This window comes from Hypanus sabinus, chromosome 2 (genome assembly GCF_030144855.1).
Source record: "Hypanus sabinus isolate sHypSab1 chromosome 2, sHypSab1.hap1, whole genome shotgun sequence".
NCBI lineage: Eukaryota > Metazoa > Chordata > Chondrichthyes > Myliobatiformes > Dasyatidae > Hypanus > Hypanus sabinus.
Window position 1 is genome coordinate 115,302,661 of NC_082707.1, and position 18,230 is coordinate 115,320,890.

The following is an 18,230-nucleotide window of genomic DNA, read 5'->3' on the forward strand; positions in this document are numbered from 1 at the left end:
AAGGTGGTAATCCTGCATCAGCAAGGTCTCTTCTAGGCAAAAATTTCATGGCAGACAGATGTTTCAAGATGTGCTATCCAGGTTCCTCTGAAGAAACACAAAGACACAGGCAAAGTGAAGGACAAGAAACAGTGAAAGGCCACGGAAACTGTGCAGCACATGAGAGACCCTGACATCCCTTCTAAATCAGAAGAGGTCCAGCACTGCTATCAGCCCTGAACTCACATAAACCACTGGAACCCAAGTATATCCCTCTACAGTCTAGAGAAGTTTTGTCAGAAGTGGTCTTCATGGAAGAGTTGCTGCCAAACAGCCATTCCTTTTAGGTGGAAACAGAGTCAAGAGACGGGGGGTGCTGAACAATGGCAGCAAGTATTCTGGTCTGATGGGTCAAAATTAGAAAATTCTAGCTCAAACAGGAGTCCATAGAAGAGCTGGAGACGCTACATGGATGAGTGCCTGCAGCCAACAGTGAAACTCAGAAGTTACCTGCAGGTTTGGGGCTACATTTCTGCAAATGGAGTTGGTGATCTGATCAGAATAAATAATCATCAATCCTGAGAAGTGCAAGCAGATTCCGCTTTAGATTTACGTGTACCTGACAGTTTGTCAGTACTGTGCATACACATACACTCAGTAGATTCTGGTTAATTGGAACACATCGGGTTCAGTACATTTAAATGACTGCTCCAATTAGCCATTTCGTGGAAAAAGCTCAACACACACTATTAAGAGTGGGGAATTTGAGGCTTTAGCTCTTCAAAACTTCAAGGTGAGGCTTCAGTGAGAGAAAGCATAAAAGTTGTAGGCAGATTTTTCTTCCCCAACCCACCACTCTAGTATATTTATTGTTTTCCTTCCAGGTGCCAGGTTCTGGTACAACTCGGATCAAGTTCTCAGCATTCTTAAGGGTGGGCAGCCAAAGATCGTGGTCCATGTAGGTACTAATGACATTGGTAGAAAGAATGACAAATTTCTGTAAAGTGAGTTCAGGGAGTTAGGTGCTAAGTTAAAGGGCAAGACTTCCAGGGTTGTGATCTCAGGATTGCTACCCGTGCCACATACTGGTGAGGCCAGAATTAGGAAGATCATACCATTCAACATGTGGCTAAGGAGTTGGTGAGGAAGAGAATCTGTCAGATTTTTGGATCATTGGGCTCTGTTTCAGGGAAGGTGGGACCTATACAAGAAAGACTATACCCAAAATGGAAAGGGATTAATATCCTAGTGGGAAGGTTTGCTAGTGCTGCACAGTGGAATCTAGAGTTGCAGGAGGATGGGAACCAGAATGCTAGAACAGAAAGTGGAGAGGTTGTGGACAAAGATTTATTAAGACCTGAGACAAAGTCAGGAATCAATAGGTTGAGCATGTTGGGACTAATGTCCCAAGCTGTGTATATTTCAAAGCAAGAAGTATTGTATGAAAGCCAGATGAGCTCAGGGCATGGATCAACATCTGGAATTATGATTTGTAGCCTTTAATGAGACTTGTTTATAGGGGGGGGGGCAGAACATTCCTGGGTTCTGTTGTTTTAGATGCAACAGAATTAAAAGGGATTAAAAGGGAAGGGATTGCTTTAAGAGTCAGGGAAAATATCACAGCAGTGCTCAGTCAGGACAGATTGGAAAACTTGTCTAGTGATGCTTAATGGGTGGAACTGAGGAATAAGCAAGATATGACCACGTTAATGGGGCTATATTATAGACCTCCCAATAGTTTGTGGGATTTAGCAGAACAAATTGTAGAGAGATCACAGACTGTTGCAAGAAACACAAGGTTGTGATGCTATATGATTTTAACTTTCCACATATTGACTGGGACTCCTATAGCGTAAAACAACTAAATAGGATAGCTGGTCAAATATGTTCAGGAAGGCTTCCTAAATCAGTACGTAGAAATCTCAATGAGACAGTGATCTCCTAGTAGGGAATAAAACAGGGTAGGTGACAGAAGTCTGTGTAGGGGAACACTTTGCATCTAGTGATCATAGTGCCATTACTTTCAAAGACAAGGTGAAGATATGTTAAGTGCAATAGAACTGCAAGTGACAAAATTGGTCTTCTGGAAAATGAGAATGGATCCATCAATGGATGGAACCAAAAGAGATGGGGGAGGTTTTTTTTTGTATTTTTTGTATTTTCTGTATTTTCTCAGGAAAATAAATCTGTAGAAGTGAAGCAAAGCAGCATCAAGGTCATGGACACTATACAGATTAAAGAGGAGGAGCTGCATGCTGTCTTGAGATAAATTAGGGTGGGTAAAGCAACCTTGAACCCTGTGGAAAACAAGTACAGAAATTGCAGGGACCCTAGTAGAGATATTTAAATCCTTAGTGACTGTTGAGGTACTGGAGGATTGGAGGATAGCTAATGCTGTTCTACTGTTTAAGAAAGGTTCTTAAAAATAAACCAAGAAATTATAGGTTGGTGAGCCTAACATCAGTATCGGGAAAGTTATTGGTAGGTATTCTAAGGGACTGGATATATGAAAGTTTACATAGACGTGGACTGATAAGGGTCAGTCAGCATGGCTTTGTGTATGTAGGTCATGTCTAACTAATCAGAGTTTTTCCAAAGAAGTTACTAGGAAAGTTGATGAAGGCAAGGTAGTGAATACCGTCCACATGGACTTTAGCAAGGCCTTTGACAGAGTCCTGCCAGGAAGTTGATCAAGGTTCAGTCGCTTGGCATTCAAGATGAGGTAGTAAATTGGATTAAACATCGGCTTTGGGGGAGAAGCCAAAGAGTGCTAGTAGATGGTTTTCTCTCTGACTGGAGTGACTGGTGGAGTGCCATAGGGCTGTATGCTGGGTTCATTGTTGTTTGTCATCTATAATCAATGAGCTGGATGATAATGTGGTTAACTGGATCAGAAAGTTTGCAGATGACACCGACTGGACAGCAAGGAAGACTATCAGAGCTTGCAGCAGGACCTGGACCAGCTAGGTAAATGGTATTTAATGCAAACAGTTGCAAAATGTTGCACTTTAGTAGAACCAACCAGGGTAAGTATTACACAGTGAACAAGAGGGCACTGACGAGTATGGTAAAACAAAGGGATCTGGGAATACAGGTCCCTAATTCACTGAAAGTAGCATCAAGGGTAGATAGGGTAGCAATGAAAGCTTTTGGCATATTGACCTTCATAAATCAATGTACTGAGTACAGGAGAGGGGACATTATGTTGAAGTTGTATAAGACATAGTTGAGGCCTAATTTGGAGTATTATATGCAGTTTTGGTCACCTACCTACAAGAAAGATGCAAATAAGATTGAAAGAGTAGAGAAAATTTACAAGGATGTTGCTAGGACTGGAGGTCCTGAGCTTAAGGCAAGATTGAACAGGTTGGGCTTTATTCCACGGAATACAGAAGACTGACGGGAGATTTGATAGAGGTATAAAAACTCATGATGGGTATAGATAGGCTTTTCCCACTGTCATACGGAGAGACTGCAACTACAGGTCATGGGAGAAGGGTAAAAGGTGAAAAGTTTAAGGGGAACACAAGGAGAAACTTCTTCACTCAAGAAGAGTATGGAACGAGCTGCCAGAAAAAGTGGTACATGCGAGATCGATTACAACATTTTTAAAGTAGTTGCGATAGGTACATGGATGGTAGGAGTATAGAGGGCTACAGTTCAGGTGCAGGTCAATGGGAGTAGACACTTTAAATAGTATCTGCATGGACCTGAAGAGCCTGCTTCTATACTTCTGAAACAAAGCTTGAATGCTTGAAACCACAATGAGAGGAACAGTTCAAATTGTCTTACTATGTATTTCTCACTTACTATCATGTCTTAGCACTAATTAGGCACCATAGGATCTCAAAAAAAAAGGGAATCTCAGATATTTTCTTGATTAGTCTTTGTTCAAGTGTTGTCCCAAATAAGCAACTGCCCCGATTCACCAACAGACAAGGGTTTGTAGCCAAACAATTTCTAAACAGCATCATATGGCCATTGGATACTACACCATGCTTCAAGTGAACAGGTTTAAATAGTGTCAGTTGTGTATGTGCCTATGTGTGTGCAGGCGCATGTACAAAAAGCAGAGATTTTTGTCACTGATACTTGGTGAGAAATAAGCTTAACACAATTCAGAAACAGCCAGGAGTGAAAATGAAACAATTACACTACTTTGAAGTTATCGGTAATCATCTTAAATGTTACAATGAAAATGAAGATTTGGAGGATGCAATTGTCAAAAGCATGGTATGAAGGCCATCTGCCATCTGCACTAGGTACATCATGGACTGGCATGGAAAGACCAATAATCATGAACAGAAAAGACAAAAAGCAGTTGATACGGCCCAGTCTGTCACAAGTAAAGCTTTCCCCACCAACCAAAAGATCTACAAGAGCACTGTCACAGGAAAGCAGCATCTATCATTAAGTTCCCCAACATCTACACCATGCTCTTTTCTCGCTGCTGCTTTCAGGAAGGTACAGGAGCCCCAGGACTCACACCAACAGGTTCAGGAACAATTATTAGCCCTCAACGATCAGGCTTCTGAGCCAGAGTAGGTAACTTCACTCACCCCAACAATGAACTGATTCCACAACCTATGGACTCACTTTCATGAGCTCTTCCAACACATTTTCCCAATATTTATTCTGATTTTTTTTTCTTTTTAAGATCTGCGCAATTTGGTGTCTTTTGCACATTGGTTACTTGTTTGGCAGTGTGTGCAGTACGCACCTCCCCACCCCCCCCAAATCGATTCCACTGTTTCTTTGTATTTACTGTGAATGCTCACATGAAAGTGAATCTTTAGAGCAGTATATGGCAATATTAATGCGAAAAGAGTACAGAAATATGTGAGGATGTTGCCAGGTCTCAAGGGACCATGTTACAGAAAAAGCAATTGAGAAAGTTGTAACTTTATTCATTGGAGTGTAGAAAATTAAGATGTAATCTAATGGAGGCTGCTTAAAATCATGAGGGGCATAGATAGTTGAGGTAGAAACATTCCCAACATTTTAAAAAACAATTGGACATCTACCTGAATAGGAAAAGTTAAAAGGTATATGGGCCAAACATGGATAAATAAGTTAAAAGCTCAGATGGGCATCTTGATTAGCAAGGGCCATTTGGGCACAAGGGTCTATTTCCATGCTGTGTGAATCTGACCAAGTTCCCACGCTGTGAGAGCACAGCGGGGTTTATACCTGTTGTCATCAGGATTATCCTTGAGTGTACTGACACTTCTGGTCCCAGATTTCAGATACGTAGAGTGAAAGTTCCCTGAAGGATAGCTGTTACACAGACTATACAGACTTCATTGAGCAAGATCATGGAGACTGGAGACCAGGCTCTACTGAACATACATGACCAAACAGGAAGGTATACATGCAAGTGCCGCACAATGTGTGAACACATGCTCTCTCACAGACATGTGCATTTGTCCATGACACTAATGTTGGCAAAATTTCAGATGGTGACGAGGAGGTGTAGATGAGTCAGCTGGTTGAATGGTGGCAAAATAACAACCTTGCACTCAACATCAGTAAGACCAAAGAACTGACTGTGGACTTCAGGAAGAGGAAGTCAAGGGAATGCACACCAGTCCTTATTATACGATCAGCAATGGAGAGGTGAGTAATTTCAATTTCCTTGCTGTTAACATCTCCGAAGATCTTTCCTGGGCCCACATGTCAATACAATTACAAAGAAGGCACAACAGCAGCTACATTTCATTAAGAGTTTGAGGAGATTTGGTACATCACCAAAGATGCTTGCAAATTTCTATAAATATACCATGGAGAGCATTCTAACTGGTTGCATCACCATCTAGTAAGGAAAGACTACTGCACAGGATTGGAAAAAAGCTGCAGGAAGTTGTAAACTCAGCCAGTTCCATGATTGGACTCTGCATCAAAGACATCCCCAAAAGCGCTATCTCAAAAAGGCAACATCTATCATGAAGGACCACCCCATCGTTTTCTTCTCATTGTACTATCGAGAAAGTACAGGAGCCTGAAGACATGCACTCAATATTTTAGGAACAGCTTCTGCCCCACCACCATCAGATTTCTGAATGGTCAATGAACCTATGTATGCTACCTCTTTTTTTTCCTTTCGTTTGCTCTCATTTTGCACTATATATTTGTTGTTTAATTTAGTTTTTGTTATTATGTATTAAAATGTACTGCTACTGCAAAACAATACATTTCATGAGATATGCCAGTGATATTAAACCATTCTGATTCTCAAACAAAAATGTTCAAAGCCACCAGCTCCATCCAAGCCCCTCACCTAGTTACCAGGTCCAGAGCCTGGCTACACATTCCCAACCTCTAACGCCAGCTCCTACCCCAGCCACAAACCTGATCCTCGTTTCTAACCATTGATTTATACAATTGCAACATATATTTCAGTGATAGCCTATACAATAAAACAGCCAAATTATACAGATTCAATCATGAAAGATAGTTGCTTGGGCAAGACAGACATACAGCACAGAAACAGGCTCATCTTCCCACCAAGTTCATGCTGACCTTCAAGTACCCATTTACATCAACTTTACAGGAGTCTCATATTATTGTCCCCTCCGAACATTCCCCTCAACTCATCTGCACAATATGCTTTTACTTACAGAAATCAATTAACCTAACAGTTGCAGGTCTGCACATGGCAGTAAAGAAGGACATCCAGGGTAAACTTGTGAACACTGAGAAAATGGACAATCTCCAAAAAGACAACACGTCAGGGTTGAACCCAGGATACTCGGACGACAAAGAAGCAGCCCTAACAGGTGCAACAATGTCACTCATGTCAAAAACACTGGCTTAATTGGAATCCTCAAGGTAATAAATACAATGAACCAGCAAAGTGAAGATAGAGAAAAATTTATGAAACTGCAAACATCTGTGAAGAATCCAAAAAGTACTTCAAATGTAAATCAAAATAGAATGCTTAATAATTAACAATCAAATTTGTAAAATAAATAACTTGTGATGTGGTGAAGAACTGAAGACCCTGGTTGCTTATGAGTCCTCAAACTATTAATCAGGCAACCTGAGCATGCCACTTACAACGACTTGAAACTGCGCCACACTATATTCAGAAAAAAATCTGACTTTTGCAGAACAGCCAAGAATGAAATAGAGCAATAAGGCTCCCACTTTTGAAGAAAGTTAGGAGGACCAAGTACTGAAGACAAGTGATGAATGGAGATTGATGAATTAGAAGATACAGAATTGCAAAGAGATTTGAAGAGAGCACATCAATATTGTGTCACTGGATATTTGCAAAATCCATGACATTTTGGATTTCACAGATCCTGGGGGATGAATTTGGGAAGGCAGATAGGAAAATTCTCAGCACAATAAAAGACATAAAGGATCGAAATTAGGATATCTGTAACAGAATCAAATTGATATTTCCAAGATATAATCTTGGGGGCAGAAACAACCAATTTCTGATGTTTAAACCAAGTATGACAAATCAAATTATTCCTTGTTTAAATATAAAACCCCAAAAGTAATAGATTCTTTATGAAGCCATCATAACTTAGCTTTTATGTTAAAATTATACTTAAGAATTTAGTGTGCAACATTATCAAGTTTTACACAGATTCAGTCCTGAATTACTGATAGTATTGATGGGATTGAGCTAAGTTGTCAAATTGAATTACTCACTGTATTTAACCGTCATTTTTCTAAATTATTTAGTATTCTGGCTCATCAAATTTACCATACTGAATGATGACAGCCTCACCAAGTCTCTTAGCTTAGTGGTACTTTAATCTGATCATTCTTATTTTCCCTTGTCCCTTTCTCTGACCAGTCTATAATATGGATATGTTGAAAATACATTTAAAAATTGAGTTTGAACACCCCGTTTTATTCTCATTTCAGCTATTCAACTAATAAACAGGCTCTGGTCTTCAATTAAATGAAAATGAGCCATGCCAAGGAAATACTGCCTTTTGATTAAATCTCTCATATAACTGCACAGCTTGTCACTGAAAGGCAAATAACTGACTGTACAAAATGCACTGCATAAGTCCAAAGTAACAATTTTAAATGACTTAGGAGCTCTCCATTATAACATCCATCACAAAGGTCGACCACATCATGCCAAGACACAAAAATTTTACTAGCATACAGTGCACACCTTCATATCATGACAGCAAGATTCCATCATCTACAAATGCTAGGTAGTGGCACCCATTGGAAAAAACAATTTAAATATATTGTTCCTAGGTTATTGCTCCAAGAGCACTTCAATTGATATTGATTGCTGCACCCTTAAAATGATGATTTAGGTCAGAAGAGATTCTGGTGGAAATTATATTAATAGCAAATAATTTGAGAACAAATATACTCAATAACACTTAAGAGCTAACAACCCATCAAAAACAAAAGTTAGCACCATTTGCAGCGCATAGGACAATCTCAAGACACAGGAATCAAAAAGTGAAAACAGTGTATTCCAAAACAGTGGTTTCTAAAAGTCTTACAGAACATCCACAGAACTGTCAGTTACAGTAAATCTTGATTTAACAAGTTGATTACACCATCAAATCTTTAAAATTCTTCACTTTAATCATTATAAATGACCTCATTCTGTTAGTTTAAGAATCCAACATTTGTCCAAAGAATTAACTTAAGTAAAATTTGGTTCGTCAAAATGACTTGCGATGCTCTTGGCAAGGCCTAAAATATCATTCTTGTAACTAATAATCGGTAACGGTGTATTTTTTTCAGTAATTTCTGCCTCGAGTTTAAGCTTAATATAAATGAGGAAAAAGAAAGTCACGTGAATCAAAAAACCTTGATGTCAGTTACTGGTAACAGGTTATAATTTCAAAGTAGAAATGTTCTAATAAAAAAATAATGTTTTAAATAAACCACTGCAGCCACCCCAAAAATTAAATGAACAACCCTCCCCTTCCATTAACGCACATTAAAATGTTTGGAAAGTGAGCACGCGAAAAGAGAAAGAGGGAGAAAAAGTTGCTGGGAGCCGGCAATTGAGGCTCGCACCTGGGCAATGTGTTTGGAAAGCGAAGGCAAGCGGGGGAAATAAAGTTTGAGAGGCCGACTAGGCCCGAGGAGGAAGAGAAGGCGCTGCGTGTAGCGAGGGGGAGGGGGTGTGGGTTGGGGAGGGAGGGTGCCTGGCCCTTTAAACGGCCCCGATCCTCTCGCAGAGAGGAGCCGACTTGGGGGGAAAGGGGGGGGTGGCCAATGCGAATGTGCCAGAGGGAGAGACGAGCTGAAACGTCGGAACCGCCTTGGACTTTATTCCTTCCTTTCCTTCCTCCACCGGATCTATCACACGAGGGGGGGGGGGTAAAGTCCTCTCTAGACGCCGAGCCATTCCCCACCAAATAATCGGCACAAACGCCCGCTCGGCGGGCCGCCCGCCTCCTCCCCCCGCCGCGTACACATTCACTCACTCACACACAGCCGCTCACCTCGGCTCGCCCCTGCGTCTGCCTCGCCGCGCCGCTCCGCTCGCCCAGCCAAGATGGCGCTTGCTTTGGCGAGGCAGAGGTTGCGATGTCTGACAGAGGGAGCGGGGCGGCCGGTTTCGCAGCCGCTCTGCCTGAGTCCCTCCGAGCGCCGCCGCCGCCGACGACCGCCATTGCGGTTCTACTTCCAGCCCACCCAGGCCGAAGCAGCCGAGCGCCAACCCGCTTCGTTCCTGACAACTTGTCGGGAACACAGACCGCACGCTTCCTCTGTCCCAACTTTGGTACATAGCTGTGAGGAATGTTGATCCCCTCTTCCTTTAGGGTGGGTTATTTCTGAAAATTTCGATCGGGAAAAGGGTGAATTCGAAGAAAGTGGAAGAGAGGTCATCGATCGAGTCGATCATCAACTCTCATGCCTAAAACGACGGAAAATGCCGAAGTCCGTGTGACGTTGCACAGCAGGCTCAAGGATCAACCAATTAGGCGGGCGGTTTTTGTTCCTCGTGCGGCTCCGGGAAAGGAGGGGCGGAGTGCCAAAGATAGCAGAAAGGAGGGGTTTATCCTCTCGCGATATCCTCTCGCAGTTCTCTCTGGTAACGGTCGGAAATTTTCGAAAGAAAATGGGACTGCCTGTCAATCATTGAGGGAAAGGGGCGGTCCTTCAGGCGCGGCGCGGCGCGGCAGCACGTGCTTTGTGGAGGGAACTGAGCGCTCGGCGGCGACGCGATGGATGCCGCCTGGCTTCGGGGCCTATTCGGCAAGCGGGTCAGAATCACTCTCATGTGTGGGACTTATTCGGGGCGTATGCAGCAAGTGGATACTGCCACGAATTGCATCATTTTGGATCAAGGTGAGAACGCCATGCGAGCAGCCTCTGGAGTTGGAGATGTGTGGCAGTACACGACTGAATATGTGGCCGTGGTGGTGGGGCGTGGGGTAGTCACTTTCCTTTGTGGAAAGTGCCCAAAGATACTTCACGTGAATATTGGCAGGGATCAGTGCACAGAATACCATCATCCCCTCAAAGCTCCAGTCCTTTGGATGTCAGTGGCTCCTTGTGCATCAGGATCCTCACTTCCAGACCCCTGTCGGTTCAGGGTAGCAACACTTCACCAATCAGAAAGTGTTTTTATTTAATAAAGCTTGATATCTGACTTTCAGGTAGTAAATATTTTGGCATGATACCATTGTGTGTACACATGTGGAATTCTGAGGTACAATGAAGAAGTGTTTATATGTATGAGTAAACAGGTAAGTGAAAGCAGATCTCAACCCCCCATTCCCCCCCCCCATTAGCAAGATAAAGAAATGATTAGTGGCTCATCCGTCTACCATTATTGTTTGCTGTATTATCACTTTAATGAGGGGTTTTGGCTAGCACGAGTTATACAGACTAGAAACTTTAATTGGATAATACAGGATGTTGCAAGGACACAATGCTTTGGCAACAGACAGAGCTCTGTGTTTGAAATTTGCTGCAGCTCCACAACCTCTATCAGCTCAGATGTACCATATGAAAGTGTGGCTCTCAACAAGATTGCAGTGAGGGTCCTCCATCTTTTGTAGTGTTCAGGACTTCCTTCATCATGTCAGTAGGTTCCTCTCAATTTTCAGAATCATCAGTCATGCAAGTCCTGAGAGGAGATCCAGGACTACTGTTCTACTCAGATGCAGAAGGAATCTTCATTCCATTTTGTTTTACCAGTTGGGGTTGTTGGCCCTGAAGGACTGGTGGACCACTCTTAGTCTGTCCTCTACTCTTTGAGCTGTTTGCCACTGGTGACCCTACCAAGAGCCAAAGCACAAGGCCCTGACTGCAGCCAACGTAGCTCTCTGGGTCATTGAAGCACTCAAGCCTCCAAACTACAGCAGAGTTGTGGCCCTCTTGGAGGGGAACTTGAATCACCTGGATATAAAAACCACAGACCAAGTTCAGAACAATGAGAAGAGTAAAGGTGGATGTTTTATGTTTCGTATGGACTTGATGGACCCAAAGGCCAGTTGTTGTGTTGCATAGCTCCAAAATTCTCCAGACTCGGTCCTTTCTGTGTTGGCAAGTAAAATTTACAGCAGCCCATCTTTGATATGTGGGAGGAAACTGCAGCATCTAGACAAAATTCCCAAGTAGAGTGTGCAAAGTCCAAGTTCCTGAGGTCAGGATCAAACAAGGTATGACACTAGCTCTACTAGCTGCACCACCCTTTGCCCAGGTTGTGGTGATTGAAGCCAGGGATGGGTGTCCCAAAATGAATAATTGAATATTTAGAGTTAGGGGGAGAAATTTCTTCAGAGGGTGGTGAATCTTTGGAATTCTTTGCTGTTAAAGACTGAAGGCTCAGTTGCTGATCTCCTGAAGATGAAAGTCAGTAGACTTGGATATCATGGAACTGGTACTGGGAAGTGGTGCTGTGCATGCAATTATCATACCAAATGGTAGAGCTTATCAAATGGTCAGTGATATCCAACTCCTCCTCATTTGTTCTTTGGGTAAAAAGTGACATTGAGCCACATAATGTACAGGTGCAGTTGACTAAGAGACTGACTAAATAACTAGATGCCATGAGAAGTATTAGTGGAGCTAAGGACTTGGGGGGGCTGAAATTAAGCACTCTCAGCTGTGTCACTGTGAAGGTCCAGCTGCCAGTGGAGGAGCAATTTAAAAACCCAAAAGGTCTAAATTAAAGCGCTCATTTCTGTTTTGGGGCAAGAGGAGATCAAGGGAAGGAGTTGGAAACCGTAAGTTAATTTGAAATTAAAGAGTGTGGTCATGCTGATGCGTAACGAGTGAAAGCAACACACTGAGCCGAGCAGGGTCTGGTTGATCTGTTTACTGTTTTGATCCGCGTACGCTTAAGAGCCCGCTCCCAGCATCCCTCGCTCTTTGCGAGGCGGAAGTGACATCGGCTTCCAGGCCGAGGTCTGCCCCACACTCAGAGCCCTCTTGGTTGCCACTAGCTGCAGACTCACCAGTGACTGCTGGAGCCGGTTTGCCTGCCATGTGGGCGAGCCGCCACATGACCCCCCCCCCCCCCCAGAACCTGCGCCAGGAGGTGCAGAGTCCACAGCCTGCACACTCAGTTCTTTTAGGTGGCCGGCCTTGTCGTCGTGGGGGTGGCAACGCAACCGGGCTTTCAAGGTCTAGATACACCGGTTTGAGATGGCCACTTGCTTGCGTCTGTACTTATTCCAAGTACTTCGCTTGCGTCTATGCTCATTCCGAGTATTTCACGTGCTTAACTATGCAATAGCCAATCAATGAGTTTGAATCGGTAACCATATTTGCGAATGTAGTACCCCGCTTTTGGGTATAAGTATGACCTTTGTAAACCGACAAATTGGGAGTTGGCTACCTTACACCCAAAGTGCGTGGGGCTGCGAACTCCTCTCTGAATAAAAACCACTTCAGAGGTAATTTCGTGTCTCTGGTGTTTTTTTCCTCAACTGAGCAGGTTAACAATTTCAATTGAACAATGCAACCGGGCTTTCAAGGTCTAGATGCGCCAGTTTGAGACGGTAAATGGCAAAAGTCTCTTCAGGACCGCCGATGTCGAGAACGCAGTTCGTCCCAATATGGCGCACCACCTTGTAAGGTCCTTCGTATGGTCGCTGCAGGGGTGGTCTGTGTGCGCCTCAGCGAACAAAAACATACTTGCTCTGTTGTAGGTCCTTGGACTCAAAAGAGGGTGTTGTTCCATGAGGGGACGTCGGGACTGGGGCAAGTGTTCCAAGCTGCTTCCGGAGTTTAGTTAGGACCGTCATAGGTGTGTCCTCCTGGCCACGGGGTGCTGGCACAAACTCACCGGGAACTGTGAGCGGGGCACCGTAAGCAAGTTCGGCTGATAATGCGGCCAGGTCCTCCTCGAATGCCGTGTGGATACCAAGCAGCACCCAGGGGAGTTCGTCAACCCAGTCTGGCCGTCAGAGGCGTGCCATCAGGGCTGACTTCAAGTGCCTGTGGAAACGTTCTACCAGGCCGTTGGACTGCGGGGGGTAAGCAGTTGTTTGGTGGAGCTGGGTTCCCAGGAGTTGTGCCAGTGCAGACCACAAAGCTGATGTGAACTGCACACCCCTGTCTGAAGTGACGTGGGCTGGAAGTCCAAACCATGCCACCCACATGGTAATCAGGGCTCTGGAGCATGTCTCCATGGCCGTGTCAGCGAGTGGGCTGACGATGTCCACCTGGACATGTTCAAACCTTCTATGTGCCGGCTAGAAGGGTTGTGGTGGGGCCCTCACATGCCGCTGGATTTTGGAGGTTTGACAGTGCGTACGTGTCCTGGCCCAGTGCCCGACCTGCTTGCGTAGGCCGTGCCACACAAACCTGACTGCGATCAGCCAGATGGTCGCCCGGATGGAAGGGTGGGCTAAACCGTGCAAGGCGTCGAAAACACGGCGCCTCCAAGCGGTTGGGACAATGGGCCGCGGTTGCCCGGCAGACACATTGCAAGGAGCTCATTACCTTCGGGCCCAATGGGTATGTCTTCGAGGCGGAGTCCTGAGACTGCGGTTCAGTACGCCAGCATCTCGCTGTCCAGTCATTGCGCCTTTGCTAACGCCACATAATCCACCCCTGGAGACAGAGAGTGCACTGACTGGACAGACGTGCGTGACAGTGTGTCCGCTACCACGTTGTTCTTCCCAGAGATGTGCTTGATCGTAGTGGTAAACTCCGAGATGTATGACAGGTGGCGTTGCTGGTGGCCTGACCACGAGTCCAACACTTTGGCAAACGCGAAAGTGAGGAGCTTGTGGTCTGTGAAGACTGTGAACTCCCTCCCTTCCAGGAAATACCTGAAGTGCCGGATGGCAAGGTACAGGGCCAGCAGCTCCCTGTCGAAAGCGCTGTACTTAAATTCCGGGGGTCGTAGGTGCCGGCTAGAAAAAGTGAGCGGCTTCCACTGGCCTTCGATGAGCTGCTCGAGCTCGCCGCCAACTGCCGCGTCGGAGGCATCCACAGTGAGGGCAGTGGGGACGTCGACCCGGGTGTGGACCAGGAGCATGGCGTTTGCTAGCATGTTCTTGACTTGTTTGAAAGCCACCATCGTCTCCTCTGTCCAGGTGACCTCTTTGACTTTGCCGGACATCAAGCTGAAAAGGGGCCGCATGATCTGGCCGCTGAGGGCAGGAAGCAGTGGTAAAAGTTAACCATCCCAACAAATTTCTGTAGGCCTTTAACAGTGCTGGGTCTGGCGTATCGGCAGATGGCTTCAACTTTTGCTGGCAGGGGCACAGCTCCATGGCAGTTGATCCGGTGTCCCAAGAAGTTGATGGCGGGTAGGCTGAACTGGCACTTGGTGGGGTTGATAGCCAGGCTGTAGTCACTTAGGCGGCGGCAGAGCAGGCGTAAATGTGCTAGGTTTTCCTGGCAGGAGCAGCTGGCGATAAGTATGTCATCCAGGTAGATGAACAGAAAGTCCCTACTACATCCATCAGGCGCTGGAATGTCTGCGCCACGTTTTTGAGCCCAAACAGCATCCTGAGGAACTCGAACAGGCCAAAGGGGGTAATGAGGGCCATCTTGGGTACATCGTCCGGGTGGACTGGGATCTGATGATACCCTCAAACTAGGTCAATCTTTGAAAAGATGCACATGTGTTGCCTTTATGGCAATTATTTAGTTTATAATATTTTCGCTTAGTAATTCATTTGTTAGTATTTTCTAGTTAGAATTAGAAATGTTTAAAGTATAGTCATTGCCTGTAAAATATATTGGCGTGTGATGACATCACATCCGGTTTCTCCGCGTCTTGTGGGAAAATACCGGTTTGAGATCGACGTGAGGGCGGGGGCTCACCACGAGGCAGACCCGAGCAGAAGTTGTTTTGCAAGCATTAGAAATCACAGTGAGAGCAATGCTGTAAGTTAATAGCTAATCGATATGTTGAATTAAAACGTTAACGCCGATCATGTTAAAAGTAACGACGGTCGATAATGTTTATGTTTTCGTTAGTTAAAGAGTTTCGGATAGTTTGCATTGAAGTGTATTTAAAGTAGCCAATGGCGTAGGTAAATTCTGCCTGTATACTGCACTTTAATGTAATGTAGTTATAGTTACTTTTACAAGTATTTACAATGGAAATGTGATATCCTGAAGGGAACAAATACTGTATCAATCTTGTATTGTTTTATCAACAGTTTTCACCATATGTTAATGTGAAGAGTGAACAGTAAATGGTTAATCTTACTGCGACCTTGTTTCATTGACTGTGGTTTATCTCGGTGTTTCATTCGGCGTTTCATTACACCCGAGCGAGAACGCTACAGCGCGCCCTGTGCAGGTTGGCCATAAAGTCCTGGATGTGTCCAGGACCAGATAGTGATCGGACGTGGTGGCGTTGTTCAGCCTCCTCTAGTCACCGCACGGTCTCCACCCTCCCGTGGACTTGGGCACCATATGGAGTGGGGAGGCCCATGGGCCGTCGGAACGCCGCACAATCCCATCTCCATTTTCTTGAATTCCTCTTTCGCGAGGTGGAGCTTGTCAGGTAGTAGCCTGCAGGCCTGGGCATGAAAGGGAGGTCCCTGCCTGGGGATGTGGTGCATCACGCCATGCTTGGGGGCTGTTGAGGAAAGCTGCAGCGTGATGATAGATGGGAATTCCAATAACAATCTGGCGAACTCATTGTTGGAATACGTGATGGAGTCCAGGTGTGGGGCCGGTAACCTGGCCTCACCAAGGGAGAAAGTCTGGAACATCTTTGCAGCGACCAGTCATTGTCCCTTCAAATCCATGAGCAGACAGTGTACGAGGAGGAAGACCGTACCTAACAATGGCTGTGATACTGCAGCCAGCGTAAATGTCCATGTAAAACAGCTGGAACTGAACTGGAAGGGGATGGGTCTGGTGCCGTAGGTGTGGATGGTGCTACCCGCCCCCGTGTCCACCAGGAATCTACGCCTGGAGTGTTTGTCCCAAATGTAGAGGAGGCTATCACAGTGTCCAGCTGCCATAGCCATCAGCAACAGCTGGTCCTGGCGTTTTCCCTGAAACGAGAATGATGGTCAGCAGCGGCAGGCCCCAGAACCCCATCTTTGATGATAAAAACACCAAGACTCAGAAGCGGTGCCGTCCCTTGGTGTGGGTGTTACGTGCTCCGCTGCTGGGGTGTGGGAGGGCTGGGCTTTTGGCCGTGCCACAGCACTAATTTCAGTGGTGGTTCTGCCATTTTGTTTGGTGCGCCAAAGCACGTCCACGCAGGCAGCCACCCTGCACCGGTCACCGAAGTCTTCATTTGCTAGCAGGATGCGGATGTCTTCTGGCATTTGCTCCAAGAAGATCTGTTCAAAAAGGAGGCAAGGCTTATGGCCGTCTGCCAGTGCTGGCACGTTGCTCAACGGGGCTGATGGCGCACAGTCCCCCAGGCCATCCATATGCAGTAAACGCGCAGCCCATTTGCGGCGGGAGAGGCCAAATGTGCAGATTAACAGGGCCTTGAGTGCCTTGGACCTGTCTGTTGCTGGGGCTGATGCAGAAAGTCGATAACGCAGCCCTCTGTCTCCTGGGCAAGGGCGCCCAGCACGTAGTAATACCTGCTGGCATCTGAGACAATTTGCCTGACCTGGACCAGACCAGGGGTTGAGTGGTGCACAAGGTTGGCAGTTTAACGGAAACTGCATTCTGCAGGGCCGAGTCGTTCATCCTGGGTCCAAATGCTGTTGGACCGTGGGTGTCACCAATGTGGTTGAGCTGATACGCAACGAGTGAAAGCAACACACTGAATCGAGCAGGGTCTGGTTGAACTGCTTACTGTTTCAAATCCACGCGCACTTAAGTACCTGCTCCCAGCATTCCCTGCTCTGCGGGGCAGAAGTGAGGTCGGCTTCCAGGCCGAGGTCTGCCCTGCACTCAGAGCCCCCTCAGTTGCTGCTGGCTGCAGACTCGCCCGCGACTGCTGGAGCCGGTCCGCCTGCCGTGTGGGCGAGCCACCACAAGAGTTTTAAAACTGGAAGCTAGAGTTGGTCAGTAAGCACAACGTCAGGTATCTTCCAGGTTATGAACAGAACAGTTACTGAGTTAATGATTGAAACTGGGCAATCCTATCGAGGTGAATTTAATGGTTTTAAGGATGACGATTAGGCGCTCTGAACATCATCTGGGATCAATGTTTTACCAAGGTTCAAAGACACTTTCCTCGAGGTTGTATGAGTGCGCCGCCGCGTGCTAACTGAAATGCTCTTGCGCACATAGCCTTTGTCACCACACAGCTGAAATTTACTTTTGTCGGCAGCTTTCGGGCTGTGTAGTAAAAAAATTCGTGCTCCAAGCAATGGTTATTCTGCACAGCTGTTTTAAATTTTAAAAATACAGGGCAATGCTGTAATTAAAGATTTTGATCAGTTTTGTACAGTTATACAGGGGTGCTACAGTAGCGTGGCAGTTAATGTGATGCTATTGCACCTCAGGGCATCAGAGTTCAATTACGATGCCATCTCGAAGGAGTTTGTATGTTCTCCCTGTAGCCAAGTGACTTTTCCTCCTGGTGCTCCAGTTTTCTCCTGCAATTCAAAGGCCTACTGGTTAGTAGGTTAATTGGTCATTATATGTTGTCCCATGACTAAGATGGGGTTAAATAGGTGGGTTGCTAGGCACCATGGCTAATTCCACACGGTATCACCAAATAAGTAAGTTGCAAGGAGCAGAAGAGGAATCAGTGCCTGTGTCTAGTTTGTGATGTCCAAAGAAGGCAGATTCGTTGTTTGATTACTTTGGGATCGACAGGTGAGGTGCCGAGACAACTGGGTTTACGGATGCAAACAGCACTGTGTTCCTGAAGATGTGGAGCATCGTGCAGATGAGAAAATTGGGGG

The 18,230-nt window shown here is 45.6% G+C and overlaps 2 protein-coding genes across 6 annotated transcripts in view; one reads left to right on the plus strand and one right to left on the minus strand.

The window, feature by feature from the left end:
* The window catches only part of ino80 (INO80 complex ATPase subunit), a 232,643-nt gene extending 223,020 nt beyond the window's left edge, over window positions 1–9,623 (minus strand). For both annotated transcript variants that reach the window (XM_059952871.1, XM_059952861.1), the window contains exon 1: window positions 9,423–9,623. The gene's annotated coding sequence lies outside the window, so the exon portion shown is untranslated. The remainder of the gene's footprint in view (window positions 1–9,422) is intronic.
* Window positions 9,624–9,774: 151 nt separating this feature from the next.
* The window catches only part of exd1 (exonuclease 3'-5' domain containing 1), a 124,801-nt gene continuing 116,345 nt past the window's right edge, over window positions 9,775–18,230 (plus strand). For 2 of the 4 annotated variants that reach the window (XM_059952882.1, XM_059952900.1), the window contains exon 1: window positions 9,776–10,272. In XM_059952882.1, coding sequence (XP_059808865.1) covers window positions 10,149–10,272 — 124 coding nt within the window. In that variant the 5' untranslated portion in view covers window positions 9,776–10,148. Of the gene's footprint in view, window positions 10,273–18,230 lie in introns of all 4 variants that reach the window. The other 2 variants (XM_059952892.1, XM_059952910.1) reach the window with 2 other exon arrangements.